This window comes from Chiloscyllium plagiosum, unplaced genomic scaffold (genome assembly GCF_037043375.1).
Source record: "Chiloscyllium plagiosum isolate Xiang-an unplaced genomic scaffold, Cpla_swu_hap1 HiC_scaffold_33, whole genome shotgun sequence".
In the NCBI taxonomy this organism is placed as follows: domain Eukaryota; kingdom Metazoa; phylum Chordata; class Chondrichthyes; order Orectolobiformes; family Hemiscylliidae; genus Chiloscyllium; species Chiloscyllium plagiosum.
The window spans coordinates 8,626,902-8,643,125 of record NW_028270171.1 but is presented as its reverse complement, the minus strand read 5'-3'; the positions used below and the strand labels follow the sequence as shown (position 1 = coordinate 8,643,125).

At 45.8% G+C, this 16,224-nt stretch overlaps 1 protein-coding gene across 1 annotated transcript in view; it reads left to right on the top strand.

The window, feature by feature from the left end:
- The first annotated feature begins 4,755 nt into the window (after nucleotides 1-4,755).
- The window catches only part of ruvbl2 (RuvB-like AAA ATPase 2), a 30,123-nt gene continuing 18,654 nt past the window's right edge, over nucleotides 4,756-16,224 (top strand). Inside the window, exons 1-7 of the mRNA XM_043679621.2 lie at nucleotides 4,756-4,809; nucleotides 8,736-8,790; nucleotides 10,055-10,110; nucleotides 11,625-11,766; nucleotides 13,289-13,418; nucleotides 14,498-14,564; nucleotides 15,407-15,513. Of these exons, the coding sequence (XP_043535556.1) occupies nucleotides 4,801-4,809; nucleotides 8,736-8,790; nucleotides 10,055-10,110; nucleotides 11,625-11,766; nucleotides 13,289-13,418; nucleotides 14,498-14,564; nucleotides 15,407-15,513 (566 nt within the window). The 5' untranslated portion in view covers nucleotides 4,756-4,800. The remainder of the gene's footprint in view (nucleotides 4,810-8,735; nucleotides 8,791-10,054; nucleotides 10,111-11,624; nucleotides 11,767-13,288; nucleotides 13,419-14,497; nucleotides 14,565-15,406; nucleotides 15,514-16,224) is intronic.

Below are 16,224 nucleotides of genomic sequence, written 5' to 3'. Positions count from 1 at the left end.
TTCCAGCACCACTCTAATCTTGACTCTAATCTCCAGCATCTGCAGTACCCACCTCCGCCCTGGATAAATATTGAACCTGAGCACGAGTGAGACCTTCCTTTGAAGAGGTGGCAGAGGTTCAAGAACAGCTTCTTCCTTGCTGTTATTAGACCGCCGAACGGACCTCTCAAATTTCAAATCTCATGTTGATCTTGCTTTTTGTGCACCGTCTCTGCAGCTGCAATTTGATATTTCTCGCTCTGATCTATCACCCTATGATCTTTGCATTGTATGATCTGCCCACAAAACCAAACTTTTCACTGTACCTCGGTACACGTGACATTAATAAATCGAATCAAATCAAAAATCTTTGATGTCTGCTTGAGAGGGCAGGCTGTGGTGGGAGGGGGGGTCTTCATTTGGCCTCTTCATCCAAAGGTTAGCCCCCCCCCGCTCCCCACTGACAGTGCAATGCTCCCTCGCTACTGGTGCCAGCGTTTCAGCACGTTTTTGTGCTCAGGTCGCTGGAGGTGCGCCTCGAGGGAAGACTTGAGATGTGGCTCACGCCAAATAATGCCATTCTCCCCGCCAATCCCAGAATAAGACAAGAAACCACGGCTGCTGGAGATCTGAAACAAAACTGAGAAATTGCTTGAGAAAGGCCGCAGGTCTGGCAGCTGCCATGGAGAGAGATAACAGTGTTAATTTTTCGAGTCTGCTGACCCTTGTTCAGAACTCCGCAAACCCTGTAGTCCCATTCAGAAACCTGTAGCCGGAAACGTTTGTGCTATTACTGTAGGGTGGCTCAGTGGTTAGCACTGCTGCCTCACAGCACCAGGACCCCAGGTCCAATTTCACCCTCAGATGACTGTGCGCATGTGGAGTTTGTATGTTCTCCCCATGTCTGCGTGGGTTTCCTCTGACTGGTCTGATTTCCTAGTACAGTCTAAATATTAGGTGATTGGCCATGTTAAATTGCCCCATAGTGTCCAGGGACATGCAGGCCAAGTGGGTCAGCCATGGGAAATACAGGGATGGAATAGGAGGGTGGATCTGGAAGGATGTTCTTCAGAGGGTCAGTGTGGACCTGATGGGCCAGATGGCCAGTTTCCACACTGCAGGGATTCTGTGATTCTACCCTATCTAGCCTTAGGGAGACACTACCCTTCTGCTTGAATCTTCCTTGATGAGAAAGCTGAGAAAGATGAGACTTAAGGCCTCACCTTCACTGACCACCTCCCCCTCCCTACAAAGAGATCCTCAGGAATTTGCCTCTCAAAGACATATAAAACTATGGATCTCCAGCCTTGCTGAGGAACTGTAGGGAGTAAGAGGCCGGAGAGGATCAGACCTGCCCTAACTCTCCTCTCCCTGTATCAAAACCCAACACCGAAGCACAACAATCACCATGGCAACACAACGCCTGGAGACGCTGCGGGAGGCTTGTTTGTGCAGTGTGACTAATGTATTGTGTAATACCCTCGGTTTCAACAGCATTAACTCTTTCAGAGCCAGATTTGACCTGATCACATAGCGGAACGTTACTAATCTCCTGTTTGACCTGGAATGAATCTTTACTTCATAACCTTGAAAAGATTCAAGGTTCCCAGGTCTACAATATTTAAGGGAATGTGGATATAATGAGATGACGGTGGTAGGCTTGAATATTGTGAAAAGACAGAAACTTCTCACTTTGCACAGTTTAGGAAGGAATGCAAGAATGCCAAACTTCCAATCATCACAAACCGTTTATACCACAGGAACAAAGGGGATAATGAAATCCACAATGTCACATTTTTCCAATGAGGCAGCTTGCTGATTCATTTAACTTTAAAGAGTGAGATATACCGTACACACTAATGGAGAAGATGGTGTATCACTGCACTAGAATATCACAGGGCTGGATTGATACTTTGGTGGCATGGGTTCAAATCCACAACATGGGATTTAAACTCTGAAATACAAAGCTAATTGTGGAACTGGTGGCTATGATTCTTTAAAAAAAACCCATCTGGTTCATTTACCATCCTTACATGAATCGAATTGAATTAGCTTTATTGTCACATGTACTCACATGAGTATAGTGAAAGGTTTATACGTCGCTACTGACCGCACCATCTTAGATACAAAGGTTCCATAGGTACAATCCTTAATTGCAGAATAGAGAAGTGAAGAAAGAAAAATTTCATTACAGCTATACACAGTATAACCATAATTACATTACAGCTATATACAGTATAACCATAGGTCAGAAAAGCAATAAGCAAAGTTAAAAAGACAAACATCACAGTCTCTCTCCAAAGGCCCTTTACAGCAGCAGACCAGAACAGGGGGGTTCTCCACGTGGTCTGACCGCTTGCTACCACTACAGTCCACACTAGGCCACAGCATTGGGTCCCTGGTCACTGCCGGCCTTACCTGATCTGGCTTCCAGATCCACTGCAAAATGGTTGTCATAATAGCCTAGCAAGCCATTAGTTCAAGGGCCATTTTATTCCTCATTCCCTTTCCCCAACTTACTGGCCCTTTCCTGCAGTACAGTTCCACTGACATTGAACTTCTTCAGGTTACACTGGACCCGAAATGTGTTTTTCTCTCCAGAGAGCTGCTGAGTTTCTCCAGCAAATTTTGTTCATGTTTCAGATTTCCAGCATATGCAGTTCTTTTATGGTTTTAGATAAGACTGGGTTCCCAAGGTAGAGAATACAGCCACACAGAGATGGCTGGTGGGAAGAAGGGGACATTCAGAGAATCCATCACGAGAAATCCTGATCAAGAGACACTCTCTGTCCCACTGAACTAGAATATGAAAAAGGTAATCCTGCTGCTATTATGGAAGGATTGACAAATATGGAACAAAAGCTGTTCTTCTTTAGCTGATGGTTGAAAGATCAGAAGTTGCATATTTTAACATTGTGGGCAAGAGATGCAGGGGGAATATAAGGAAGAACTATGAGTGGCATTGACTTGGAATTCACTGCTTATCAGGGTTTTGGAAACAGAGATAATTTAAGGAGTAAATTAGATGGGCACTTGAGAGAAATAAATTTGCCTGGCTACAGGAATAGAGCTGGGGCATGTGACTTGCTGGATTGCTATCCAGAGAGCAATGGGCCTAATGGTCTCCTTGGAAGCTGTAATGGCTCTATGACAAAAATAGAATGATAGCAAGAAAGAAATAATAAATATGTTTATAGAGGACTTTCCAATGCTCAGAGCAAGACTCAAAGCATTACATAGCCAAAGGATGGTTTGTAAAGTGTAGTCAATGTTGTTACTTAGGAAAACAGTTGTAGATCATGAGGAATGAACATTGACCCATTGATGGGAAATCTTCATACTCATCTTTGAAGCAGTACTGAGGGTCGTTTACTAGCTCAAATTGATATCTTATCTAAAAGACAGCACTTCAGATGGTGTAACACTCCTTTTATATCACATGCTGGAAATCTAATGTCAAAATCAGAAAAGGCTAGAAAATACTCAGCAGTTCAGGCGGCAGACAGAAAAAGCATTAAGGTTTCACGTTGATTTTAATGTCATCCTCAGATCTTGATTTAAAACTTTGGCATTTTTATCTGGTGCCTGGTACCCTTATTGACTCTGTAAATTCAGCCCAAACACAAATACTTCTCTCTTCTGCATCCCCTTCACATGGAATTACCTTACAATTGAGCTCACAACACAAAATCACAGCAGTCAACACAACTGGCTCATGTCAGGGATCCTGCTTCAGAACAACCAACTGTTCAGCATACCTTATCAAAATTATGTTATATATCAACATTAATATTGATTCCAAGACTGAGGTTAATACATCTTTAGGCCTTAAGGGAATCATGGGTTTCAGATGTTTTATTGAATGGTGGAGTCAACTTGAAGGGCCAAATGGGTCACTTATATTTATGTTATTATAGAAATTTGAGCTACAGAGATCAGCCATTATCTCCTGTAAACTCTATCTTCTCTTTTCCTAAACCCCTCTCTTAGTGCCTCGCTTAGAAATTACTGATATCCCAAACTACTGAAGTGTAATAAATCTCATGGTGGCTTAGTGGTTCGTGCTGCTGCTTCACAGCACCAGGGACCTGGGTTTGATTCCATCTTTAGGTGACTGTGCGGCATTTGCATGTTCTCCCTGTTTCTGATAGGTGCTCTGGTTTCTTCACGCAGTCCAAAGATATAAAGATTAGATGGGTTAGGCATGGGAAATGCACAGTTATAGGGATTGGATGAGTGGGATGCTCTTCAGAGGATTGGTGCAGACTCAATGAACTGAATGGACTCTTTTTACACTGTAGTCATTCTATGAAATCCCAGCCATCAAATATTTTGGAAATCAAGAGAACTTATTTCAGTAATCCACTTCAACCCCACAAACCTCCAATCAAGACACCCCCCTTTTATTTCTTGCCTCGTTGAATTCCCAACAACAATTGGCCCTACACTGGGAGCTAAGTATTCAGCTGCCAGTGGACTCCAAAACTCTGGAAGTCATTCCCTCTCCCTTTCCATGTTTTAATCTCCTCCTTATAGATCTTGAGATCCATGATCAAGCTTTTATTCATCTGCTCTAACGTGATTCAGAGTCATACATTGTTCTACAATCATCCTGAGAGACAATTTTGGGAGGTTTCGTTGCGTTACAGGCGCTAGAGTATGGTATATACAATTTGTTGTTGATTGTGATGACGTTTAGGCTGTGGGTAGGTGGGGAATGGCCCGGAACTGAGTTTCTCTGCTTTTGTTTCCTGGTCGGAGGCGGGCGGGTGGTGCAACCGGAAGTGCTGTCGGCGGTTGGAGACCGGTGGCGGTAGCAGCATGGCAACGGTGAGGAGGGAGGGGGGAAGATACAGACACCGACGGGGGAGGGGGAGACAGAGACAGAGACAGAGACAGAGACCCCCCCGGGGGTGGGGGAGAGAGGGGAACGTCATTATCATTCAGCCGGGACCGGGCGAGGGAAGGAGCCGCGCGGCCGCAGAAGGTTCGAGATCCCGGTCCCCGTCCCACCCCCTTTTACCCCGAAACTCCCCCAACCGCCCCCCCCCCACCCCATCTGTTTGAATAGCCCCCTGCCTGCCCCCCATCTGTTTGAATAGCCCCCTGCCCCCCCATCTGTTTGAATAGCCCCCTGCCCCCCATCTGTTTGAATAGCCCCCTGCCCCCCCCCATCTGTTTGAATAGCCCCATCTGTTTGAATAGCCCCCTGCCCCCCATCTGTTTGAATAGCCCCCTGCCCCCCCCATCTGTTTGAATAGCCCCCTGCCTGCCCCCCATCTGTTTGAATAGCCCCCTGCCTGCCCCCCATCTGTTTGAATAGCCCCCTGCCTGCCCCCCATCTGTTTGAATAGCCCCCTGCCTGCCCCCCATCTGTTTGAATAGCCCCCTGCCCCCCCCCATCTGTTTGAATAGCCCCATCTGTTTGAATAGCCCCCTGCCCCCCCCCATCTGTTTGAATAGCCCCATCTGATTGAATAGCCCCCTGCCTGCCCCCCATCTGTTTGAGTAGCCCCCTGCCCCCCCATCTGTTTGAATATCCCCATCTGATTGAATAGCCCCCTGCCTGCCCCCCATCTGTTTGAATAGCCCCCTGCCTGCCCCCCATCTGTTTAAATAGCCCCCTGCCCCCCATCTGTTTGAATAGCCCCCTGCCCCCCAACTTGTTTGAATAGCCCCCTGCCTGCCCCCCATCTGTTTGAATAACCCCCTGCCTGCCCCCCATCTGTTTGAATATCCCCATCTGTTTGAATAGCCCCCTGCCTGTCCCCCATTTGTTTGAATATCCCCATCTGTTTGAATAGCCCCCTGCCTGCCCCCCATCTGTTTGAATAGCCCCCTGCCTGCCCCCCATCTGTTTGAATAGCCCCCTGCCTGCCCCCCATCTGTTTGAATAGCCCCCTGCCTGCCCCCCATCTGTTTGAATAGCCCCCTGCCTGCCCCCCATCTGTTTGAATAGCCCCATCTGATTGAATAGCCCCCTGCCTGCCCCCCATCTGTTTGAGTAGCCCCCTGCCCCCCCATCTGTTTGAATAGCCCCCTGCCTGCCCCCCATCTGTTTGAATAGCCCCCTGCCCCCCATCTGTTTGAATAGCCCCCTGCCTGCCCCCCATCTGTTTGAATAGCCCCCTGCCTGCCCCCCATCTGTTTGAATAGCCCCCTGCCCCCCATCTGTTTGAATAGCCCCCTGCCTGCCCCCCATCTGTTTGAATAGCCCCCTGCCTGCCCCCCATCTGTTTGAATAGCCCCCTGCCCCCCCATCTGTTTGAATAGCCCCATCTGTTTGAATAGCCCCCTGCCCCCCCCCATCTGTTTGAATAGCCCCATCTGTTTGAATAGCCCCCTGCCCCCCATCTGTTTGAATAGCCCCCTGCCCCCCCCCATCTGTTTGAATAGCCCCCTGCCCCCCCCATCTGTTTGAATAGCCCCATCTGTTTGAATAGCCCCCTGCCCCCCATCTGTTTGAATAGCCCCCTGCCTGCCCCCCATCTGTTTGAATAGCCCCCTGCCCCCCCCCATCTGTTTGAATAGCCCCATCTGTTTGAATAGCCCCCTGCCCCCCCCCATCTGTTTGAATAGCCCCATCTGTTTGAATAGCCCCCTGCCTGCCCCCCATCTGTTTGAGTAGCCCCCTGCCTGCCCCCCATCTGTTTGAATAGCCCCATCTGTTTGAATAGCCCCCTGCCTGCCCCCCATCTGTTTGAATAGCCCCATCTGATTGAATAGCCCCCTGCCTGCCCCCCATCTGTTTGAGTAGCCCCCTGCCCCCCCATCTGTTTGAATATCCCCATCTGATTGAATAGCCCCCTGCCTGCCCCCCATCTGTTTGAATAGCCCCCTGCCTGCCCCCCATCTGTTTAAATAGCCCCCTGCCCCCCATCTGTTTGAATAGCCCCCTGCCCCCCAACTTGTTTGAATAGCCCCCTGCCTGCCCCCCATCTGTTTGAATAACCCCCTGCCTGCCCCCCATCTGTTTGAATATCCCCATCTGTTTGAATAGCCCCCTGCCTGTCCCCCATTTGTTTGAATATCCCCATCTGTTTGAATAGCCCCCTGCCTGCCCCCCATCTGTTTGAATAGCCCCCTGCCTGCCCCCCATCTGTTTGAATAGCCCCCTGCCTGCCCCCCATCTGTTTGAATAGCCCCCTGCCTGCCCCCCATCTGTTTGAATAGCCCCCTGCCTGCCCCCCATCTGTTTGAATAGCCCCCTGCCTGCCCCCCATCTGTTTGAATAGCCCCCTGCCTGCCCCCCATCTGTTTGAATAGCCCCCTGCCTGCCCCCCCATCTGTTTGAATAGCCCCCTGCCTGCCCCCCATCTGTTTGAATAGCCCCCTGCCCCCCAACTTGTTTGAATAGCCCCCTGCCTGCCCCCCATCTGTTTCAATAGCCCCCTGCCTGCCCCCCAACTTGTTTGAATAGCCCCCGGCCGCTCCCCCACCTGTTTGAGTAGCCCCCTCTCTGATAGCACCTCATAGTCAGAGATGTACAGCACAGAAATAGACCCTTCGGTTCAACTCATTCATGCTGACATGATATCCCAAACCAACCTAGTCCCACCTGCCAACACCTGGCCCATATCCCTCCAAACCCTTCCTATTCATATACCCATCCAAATGCCTTTTAAATGTTGCAATTGTACCAGCCTCCACCACTTCTTTTGGCAACTCATTCCATACACATACCACCCTCTGAATGAAAAAAATTGCCTCTTAGGTCACTTTTATATCTTTCTCCTCTCACCCTAAACCTATGCCCTCTAGTTCTGGATTCTCCCACCCCAGGGAAAAGACCTTGTCTATGGACTTGTCATGCCCCTCATGAATTTATAAATCGATAAAGTCACCCCTCAGCTCCGACGCTTCAGGGAAAACAGCCCCAGCCTGTTCAGCCTCTCCCTATAGCTCAAATCCCCCAACCCTGGCAACATCCTTGTAAATCTTTTCTGTACCCTTTCAAATTTAACAACATCTTTCTGATAGGAGGGAGACCAGAATTGCACACAATATTCCAAAAGTGGCCTCACTAATGTCCTTTACAGCCGTAACATGATCTGTACTCTGACCAATAAAGAAAAGCATACCAAACGTCATCTTCACTATCCTATCTACCTGCGACTCTACTTTCCTCACCGTTTTGAATATTGACCCCCCACTCCTGCCATGTCTAACTTTAGGGGAGTTACCTGAAATGTCAGTGTAGACTGAGTGCTCAGGCCCTGGAGTGAGGATTGAGCCCATGATTTTCTGTCTAGGAGACTGGGGGCCATCAACTGCACGAAGCAGTTGCTTCTGATTGTGGCTCGAGAGATCTGAATCAAAACATCAAGTTGTTCCGTTGCTGAAATGTGACCTTTTGTCTGGCCTACAGCTCCCACTCTGAACTTCAGTCTTGTAAAAGCAGGATTTAAACAAGGAACCACTAGGGTTGCAGAGACAAGAGGGTGCCATTTGCACTTCTTTCAGAGTGGTCAAGATTCTGGCAAAACCGTACAAGTGTTGTAGTTGCCATTCCATGTATCAACCCACAGTCTGACATTAGTTGAGATAAGAGATTCAAACAGTTGATACTGAATTGTATAACGTAGATAACATTGGTAAGAGAGTAGTATTAATGTATTACAAACCATCATTTGAGGAAAAGATGTTTATTGATTTCAGTTGTGTTGTGCCTTTAAGTTACTGTGTGACCTGCTTGTCAAATTTTATGCTATAATTAAAACTCGTCCCTTTTTCAATATGTGCATATTGACTTTCAGACCACAGCAACAAAGGTTCCTGAAGTTAGAGATGTCACCAGGATAGAGAGAATCGGTATGCTTGTTTTTAAAATTTATCCACTGTTTAGTTTCTTTCCTGCACTGCTGGAGTGTAGACATCTTTCCAGTGGTCACCCACATAGGCCCTACTGAGCCTCCTACCCACTGCTTTTCAATGTTTTTTTTGAGTTAAGTAACTCCATTACATATTGGAAACTCCATTGGGAACCCAAGCTTCTTTCTGTCCCAGCTTTATAAAGCTAGGAGGGAAACAAAGTAAAATACTATCAAATGAATGGAAATTCAAAATTATTTAAATTATTATTTTAATTACATGCACTTCACTCTTCGGATGGTTTGGATTTTATTTGTTGAGCTGGTGCCATTAATGGGGTCTTGTATCAATTAGCAGCTGCACCCTTTTGTATGCACAATGGAAGTTGCAAAGCAGTGGAGGATGAATGTTTTCAGACTGTATAGGATGTGTCCCATTTACTGTTGATTCTTATCCTCCCTGAGAAGTGTGGAAATCGAAATCCTGTGCTTGAGTGAAAGAAATGCTGAGCGAGGGACCAGAAAATTGCATAGGGCCCTTTTAGGGTGGGATCCCCAGTTGCAAGACACTGACCTAATCGAGTAGATGTTAGTGAGCTATGTGCCCGAGTGCTGGGTAGTCAGAGTCATGGAGACCAAAGGGCACACCTAATTTTTACTGTGACTTTTTGGAGCCAATTTTAAGACTTAGTTTGTACTCTAACAGGAATCATACAATCCTTATAGTGTGGAAGCAGGCCATTCAGCTCATTGAGGTCACACCTATCCTCCGAGGAGCACCCCAGTCAGACCCAGCACCCTACCCTATCCCTGTAACCCTGCATTTCCCCTGGCCAGTCAATCTAACCTGCACATCTTTGGATTGTGGGAGGAAGCCGGATCACCCAGAGGAAACCCATGCAGACACTGGGGAGAACGTGCAAACTCCACACAGACAGTGACCCTAGAGTTCACTGGTTTCTGTGAGGCAGCAGTGCTGAACACTGAGCCACCATCAACCACTGAGAATCATCTGAAAATTCTAAACTGGGCCCATCTTATGTCCATCAGGTAGTGCTTTTACCACTGAGATACTGGGAGAGCATCGCCTGGTCTATTTCAAATTCAACTAACTTTAGACGTGTCGTCTGCTGTGCATACACCTGTGTTTCATAGTCACAATCAACATCAAAACTTTATTTAAAAAATCAAGTTGTTGAATGTAAAATTAAATTGAGTAAAATTCAATAATTTGTAATAATATAGCATCTTTCAACTTTCTATAGGTGCCCATTCGCATATCCGTGGCTTGGGACTTGATGATGCGCTGGAACCCCGACAGGTACTGTGCAAAGGCACTAAGGCAGTGGATTTGAAGTTGAAGGGAATTACATAGTTCCTTGCAGTAGCTTGATCTGAAGCTGGGTCCTCATACTAGAACACAAACACAACTTCTCTGCAAGTTTCTTTCCTATTGGTGTAAGTTAGGTACATTTCCATCTGTGCTGACAGTGTTTCCTGTACCTCTTCCAAATGGCTGTCCTTGAAGCAGCCTGTTTGACTCCCATGGTGTAGAGGTGCTGAGGTTGGACCTGGATGGACAAAGTTAAAAATGACAACACCAAGTTATAGTCCAACAGGTTTATTTGAAAGTACAAGCTTTCGGATCACTGTTCCTTCATTATGTAACTACCTGTCGAAGGAGCACTGCTCCGAAAGCTTGAACTTTCAAATAAATCTATTGGATTATAATCTGGTGGTGTGTGATTTTTAACTTAATATTTGACTCTCTGCCACTCCATTATCAAGCCTAATACTTGTGTGAATTAATTTTCCGGTAGAGGTCACTGGTTAGCATTGAATCCAGAACTTGACTCCAAGACTGGCCATTTATTCTCTAAGCCATTTATCCTTGTCAGTTTGCTGCGTTTAAGCAGGTGATATTGGAAGGAAGTGTTAAGTTTTCTGATCAAGTGACTTGTGAAATTAGTTTGTCCACCTTGACCAGTTTGTAGTGGATGTTGGCATTAGGTCTGGCAACTGATCACACATAAGGAAAATGTCACACGTAGGGCAGAGTGTGGTAAACATTGCAGTGCCGTGAACCCTACTGATCATGACTGGGAAATAATACTGAAGAAAAGCCTGAGGTTCTTAATATTTATGTATTCCATTCCTCAGGATTATTCCCTCATCTGTGTGAGCATAGAAGAGATATTTGAAAAGAGCATGAAAGGAAATGAAGGATGTGAGTCGGTAATGTGTGCCCGTCAGCACTGCTTTAAAAAAAACCCATCAAATTGGAGTTCCCTCACCAAACTGGATGTGAGAGAGGCTGAAGGCTCATCTCCCTTCTATTTAGTCTGTTCATTGGGTTATTACTGACATAGCCTGTTATTTCAGTAGTTGCATCAATATTTCCTCTAGTGGTAGTGCTACACTCCCATAAGTAGCAAATGCTGTAACAGGACATTTGGGCTGGGAATTCTATGTTTAAAGGGATACTGCGTTCAAAGGTTTGAGAGCACAACTGCAGGCCTGCATTGATTAATCAAAAATGAGAAGCACCAGTGAGTTGGTAGATGCTGGGGAAGGATGTTTGAGACCCTGATCAGTGAACAGACAGGTCTGTGGATTTGCAGGCTTGTTATCCTGAGTATACAGATATTTCCCAGAGGGAGCGACAAAGTGCCTGCATTGCTCTGCAGATATTTTCACTTTCCATCTCGCAGGCCCCTCCCCATCTCACACCACTGCCAAGCATGCAGTTACCTGTGACCCAGGGCACCAGGCTTGCCTATTTTGTGAGCTGTGGATGTATCCTGACTGGAGCTGCTCCTGGTTCTCTTGCTTCAGGTCTCTCAGGGGATGGTGGGCCAGCTCAGTGCCCGACGTGCTGCTGGAGTCATTCTTGAGATGATTAAGGAGGGAAAAATCGCTGGGAGAGCAGTCCTCATTGCTGGCCAGCCCGGAACAGGAAAGACTGCCATTGCAATGGGTAAGATGATTTACTGGCATGGTGCTGAAATCAAGTACTTAATTTGCTTTTGAAGTTGTTCAGAAATACTTGACTTTGTAATGTACCTGATGATATCTCAGCAACATCTCCAAACAATTCCCACTTGATACTTTCTGTTAAAATGTAATAGAAATAAATACAATTGGTCCAGTCAGCTCTTGTATAAACATGAGGTACCACCTCATCTGAATCAAATTGCCAGCTGTCTGTTGATTTGAGGATGAAGTTTACTTGGGTGTATGAGTTTCTGCCATCAGTTTTCATGGACTGAGTTAAAAATCACACAACACGAGGTTATAGTCCAACAGATGTAAATGGAAGCACTAGCTTTTGGAGCATTGCTACTTCATTATGTAGCTGTGGAACAGGATCATAAGACAGCAATCTAGGTTTGTCTAGGTGCACGGTGGCTCAGTGGGGCCACAGCACCAGGGTCCCAGGTTCGTTTCCAGCCTTGGGTGACTGTCTGTGTGTAGTTTAGCACATTCTTCCCATGTCTGCGTGGGTTTCCTCCGGGTGCTTCGGTTTCCTCCCACAGTTCAAAGATGTGCAGGCCAGGTGAATTGGCTATGCTACATTGCCCATAGTGTTAGGTGCATTAGTCAGAGGGAAATTGGTGTGGGTGGGTTACTCTTCGAAGGGTCAGTGTGGACTGGTTGGGCCGAAGGGCCTGTTTCCGCACTGTAAGGAATCTAATCTAATATATCATTTCAGTTGCATGAAAGCTAATCTTTTGCTATAAATTCTGTGTCTTATGATCCCGTTCCACAGCTCCTGATGAAAGAGCAGTGATCCGAAATAAACCTGTTGGACTATAACCTGGTATTGTGTGATTTTTAACTTAGTCCACCCCAGTCCAACACTGGCTCCTACACATCTTGACCTTTGGACACAAGGTCACAGGGTATCTCGCAAGGTAGTGAGATTGCGAATGCAAGATCTGCTTGTTGTTCTCTGCTGTCACTTTGCTTCTATTAAAATATTTGAACTTGTGACTTGATGGACAAGTCCTAATCATTCTGAACAGTTCTAAATTCCTTCCAGTTACTAATGTCACTACTGCCATACTGCAGTGTTTTCAAAGTATTTTATTTATCCTCCTCTGGAATGAGAATCGGGAAAAAATTAAGACACGTTGGGGTGATACCTCTTGGTTATTCAGACAGTGTCCAGTCCATTGGATTCAAGTTTGCAGGAGTCTTGCTTGAATGCTTGTGGAGATTTGTAATTACTTCTTGAGCAATGGCTGATCTTGCACCCACCTTACCTTGATCATTCTTTTATCAGTCTTCGTAAAGAAGTGTTTCCTCAACTTTTTACCCATTTTCTGACCATATCCCGCAGTTATTGTTTAGCTTGAAATAATGCTTAGGATTAATCTTTCCATTTGGTGTCTTGCATTTTTCGGTAACATCTGTCTGAAATGTTGACCTGTCTAAAAAAGGCTGCTCTGTACTTTCTGCCCTTGTTATAATTGCAAATATCTTATTGTATTCTTCAGGGATGGCTCAAGCTCTAGGACAGGACACTCCATTCACAGCTATTGCTGGCAGTGAAATTTTCTCTCTGGAGATGAGCAAGACAGAAGCCCTAACTCAGGCTTTTCGCAGGTCCATTGGGGTCCGGATCAAGTAAGTGTAGCCTGCCTTGTTTGTTTAAGAGAGTGTTATACTAGCCAATCGTTGCTGTGTTTCTGCTATATCAATGTTACTAAGGTCATTGTTCCTCTGAACCAATCCTCTCTTGTTCCCTGAGCTGTAGATGTGTTGTCCTACACTATTGTTCTGTTCCCCAACTGTATTGAAATCAAGACTACTTCCATACAGTAAAACTCAAACTGCTCATCCTTTTACTTTTGCTCATTGATGATCAGTACTATGTTTCTCTGGAAAAAGATCAATATTGTTCTACAATGTATCTACACTTGTGTGACATGAGTTGTTGGCAGATCCTTATGAATCAGAATATTTGTTGGGCAGTAAGGTAGGCAGTTTCAAAAATGAGTTAAGTAATGGTCAGAACCAAAAGTGACATCTTTGTGTATCAAATTATGAAGGTGAGAGGCTTAATTACCAATCAGGAGCCTGCGAGATTTGGCCTCAGTAATGTTCTCACACATCTGACTGTGAATGAAATTGATGTTTATTCATTGTGCAAATACAATATTGCTGGAGAGAGAGAGAGAGAGAGGTTGGCTTTTCTCCCTTTGTCCATTCTTTAACAAACTACACGGTGTATCTTTGCTTACTGGGAGAAGCATATGTTACAGTATTGGACAGTGCTTATGTTCCTCTCTGTGCCCATGTTTATGTGCCTTCTGTTCAGTCAGTCAGCCAGTCTCTCTCTCTCTCTCTCTCTCTCTCTCTCTCTCTCACTCACTCACTCACTCACTCACTCACTCACTCACTCACTCGGCAACAACAGGGAAATCTTCCCTCGACTTCAAAATAAGTCCCTCCTTGTGTTGTTTTTGAGTCCTCACCCATACTTTTGAATGCCCGTTAATGCTGGAGGAAGATACTGTGATATAAACAGATGGATACCAGATTTTGATGTGGGACAGTTAGAATTTGCAAGTGCTGTAGCTATATGATGAAGCTTGTGAAGCAGTAGAAGGGTGCAGCTGCAATTGTGTACAGTTGGTCCATGAAAATCTTGTACTAATTTAATATGGATTTATTTTAATCAACTTTTTTTCCCCCCGAAACAGAGAGGAGACTGAAATAATAGAAGGGGAAGTTGTGGAAATTCAGATTGACAGACCAGCCACTGGCACGGTAATTTCAGACTGATGAATCAAAGTTGGGGAAATTTTATGATTCAATAGGCTTAAAACTATATTTTTCCTTCATTCTTTCATGGGATACGAGTGTCATAGGCAAAGCCTGCATGTCTTGTCCCTTTCTAATTTTCCTTGACCTGATTAGCTCTCTAAAAGATTTCAGAGGGTGATTAGGAGTTATCCACATTGCTGTGGGCCTAGAGTTACATGTAATCCAGATTAGGTATGGGTGTTAGAATTCTTTCCTGAAAGGCATGAATGAATTGGATAGGTTTTCACAGCAGTTAATGATGGCATGATAAATAACTGAGACTAGCCTTTCAATTTCAGATTTATTAATTTAATTTGAATTAGATTACTTACAGTGTGGAAACAGGCCCTTCGGCCCAACAAGTCCACACCGACCCGCCGAAGCGTAACCCACCCATACCCCTACATTTACCCCTTTACCTAACACTACGGGCAATTTAGCATGGCCAATTCACCTGACTTGCACATCTTTGGACTGTGGGAGGAAACCGGAGCCCCCGGAGGAAACCCACGCAGACACGGGGAGAACGTGCAAACTCCACACAGGCAGTCGCCTGAGTCGGGAATTGAACCCGGGTCTCTGGCGCTGCGAGGCAGCAGTGCTAACCACTGTGCCACCGTGCCGCCCACTAATTCTACCAGCTGTAATAGTGTTCCCAGACCATTAGCCTGGGCCTGTGGGTTACTCATCCAGTAACATTGCCACTGCATCTCATTCCTTTCTTGTCCTATTTCCCATTCCCCAGTTCCGACATAATTCTTGGAGATTGGCCAGAAGCATAATCACGTGTATTTTCTTTCTCACAGGGTGCAAAGGTTGGAAAGCTAACCCTGAAGACTACAGAGATGGAGACAATTTATGACCTGGGGACGAAAATGATCGAATGTTTGACAAAAGAGAAAGTGCAAGCTGGGTGGGTGACGTCCCGCATTTAACTGATGAGAAATATTGTGATTGTTCCCTCGGATGGTCTGCATTGCCTGCCCGTCCCGGTTGTTCTATTCTCAACCTTCTCCAGTTCTTCTTTCTCTGCCAACCCCTTATCTGAGCTGCAGCAACATATAAAGATGATCAGTGTTGCCTTTGAAGTTAGTGTAATAACTTGAAGTTCTGCGAGGGAGCTATGTATATCGTTATGTAAGTGGTGCTGCAACTTGCCTACTTCCCTTTGTACTGTCCTCGAGGAGGTATCCCCTATTGGTGATCTTGCCATCTGCTCAGGTAGCTATTTTCCAAAGCACATGCACTTCCAGATGTTGGACATCTGAACGAGAAGCAAGATTGAGCCTGGAGCCAGCTATGATGTTTAAGAAGACGATAGCTGCTCTGATCGTAACCAGAAATCCACATTCCTGTCCATGTCCACGACAAGGTTTCACCCCCTTGCTGAACAATATCTCTCTATCTGATGCTGCTATTGCAGTCATGTTTTTGTCACAACCCTTCTGTAAATGCTGCTTGAACAGGAACATAACAAAAGCCTGGTGAAAAGGAGTCACAATTATACAGCACAGAAACAGACCCCTCAGTCCAACTTGACTTTGATTTTCTGTTTCCGCGGGTGAAGACATTATGGCTGAGAGTTTCATTTTGTCCAATGGGTCACAGATGTGGTCGAGTCACA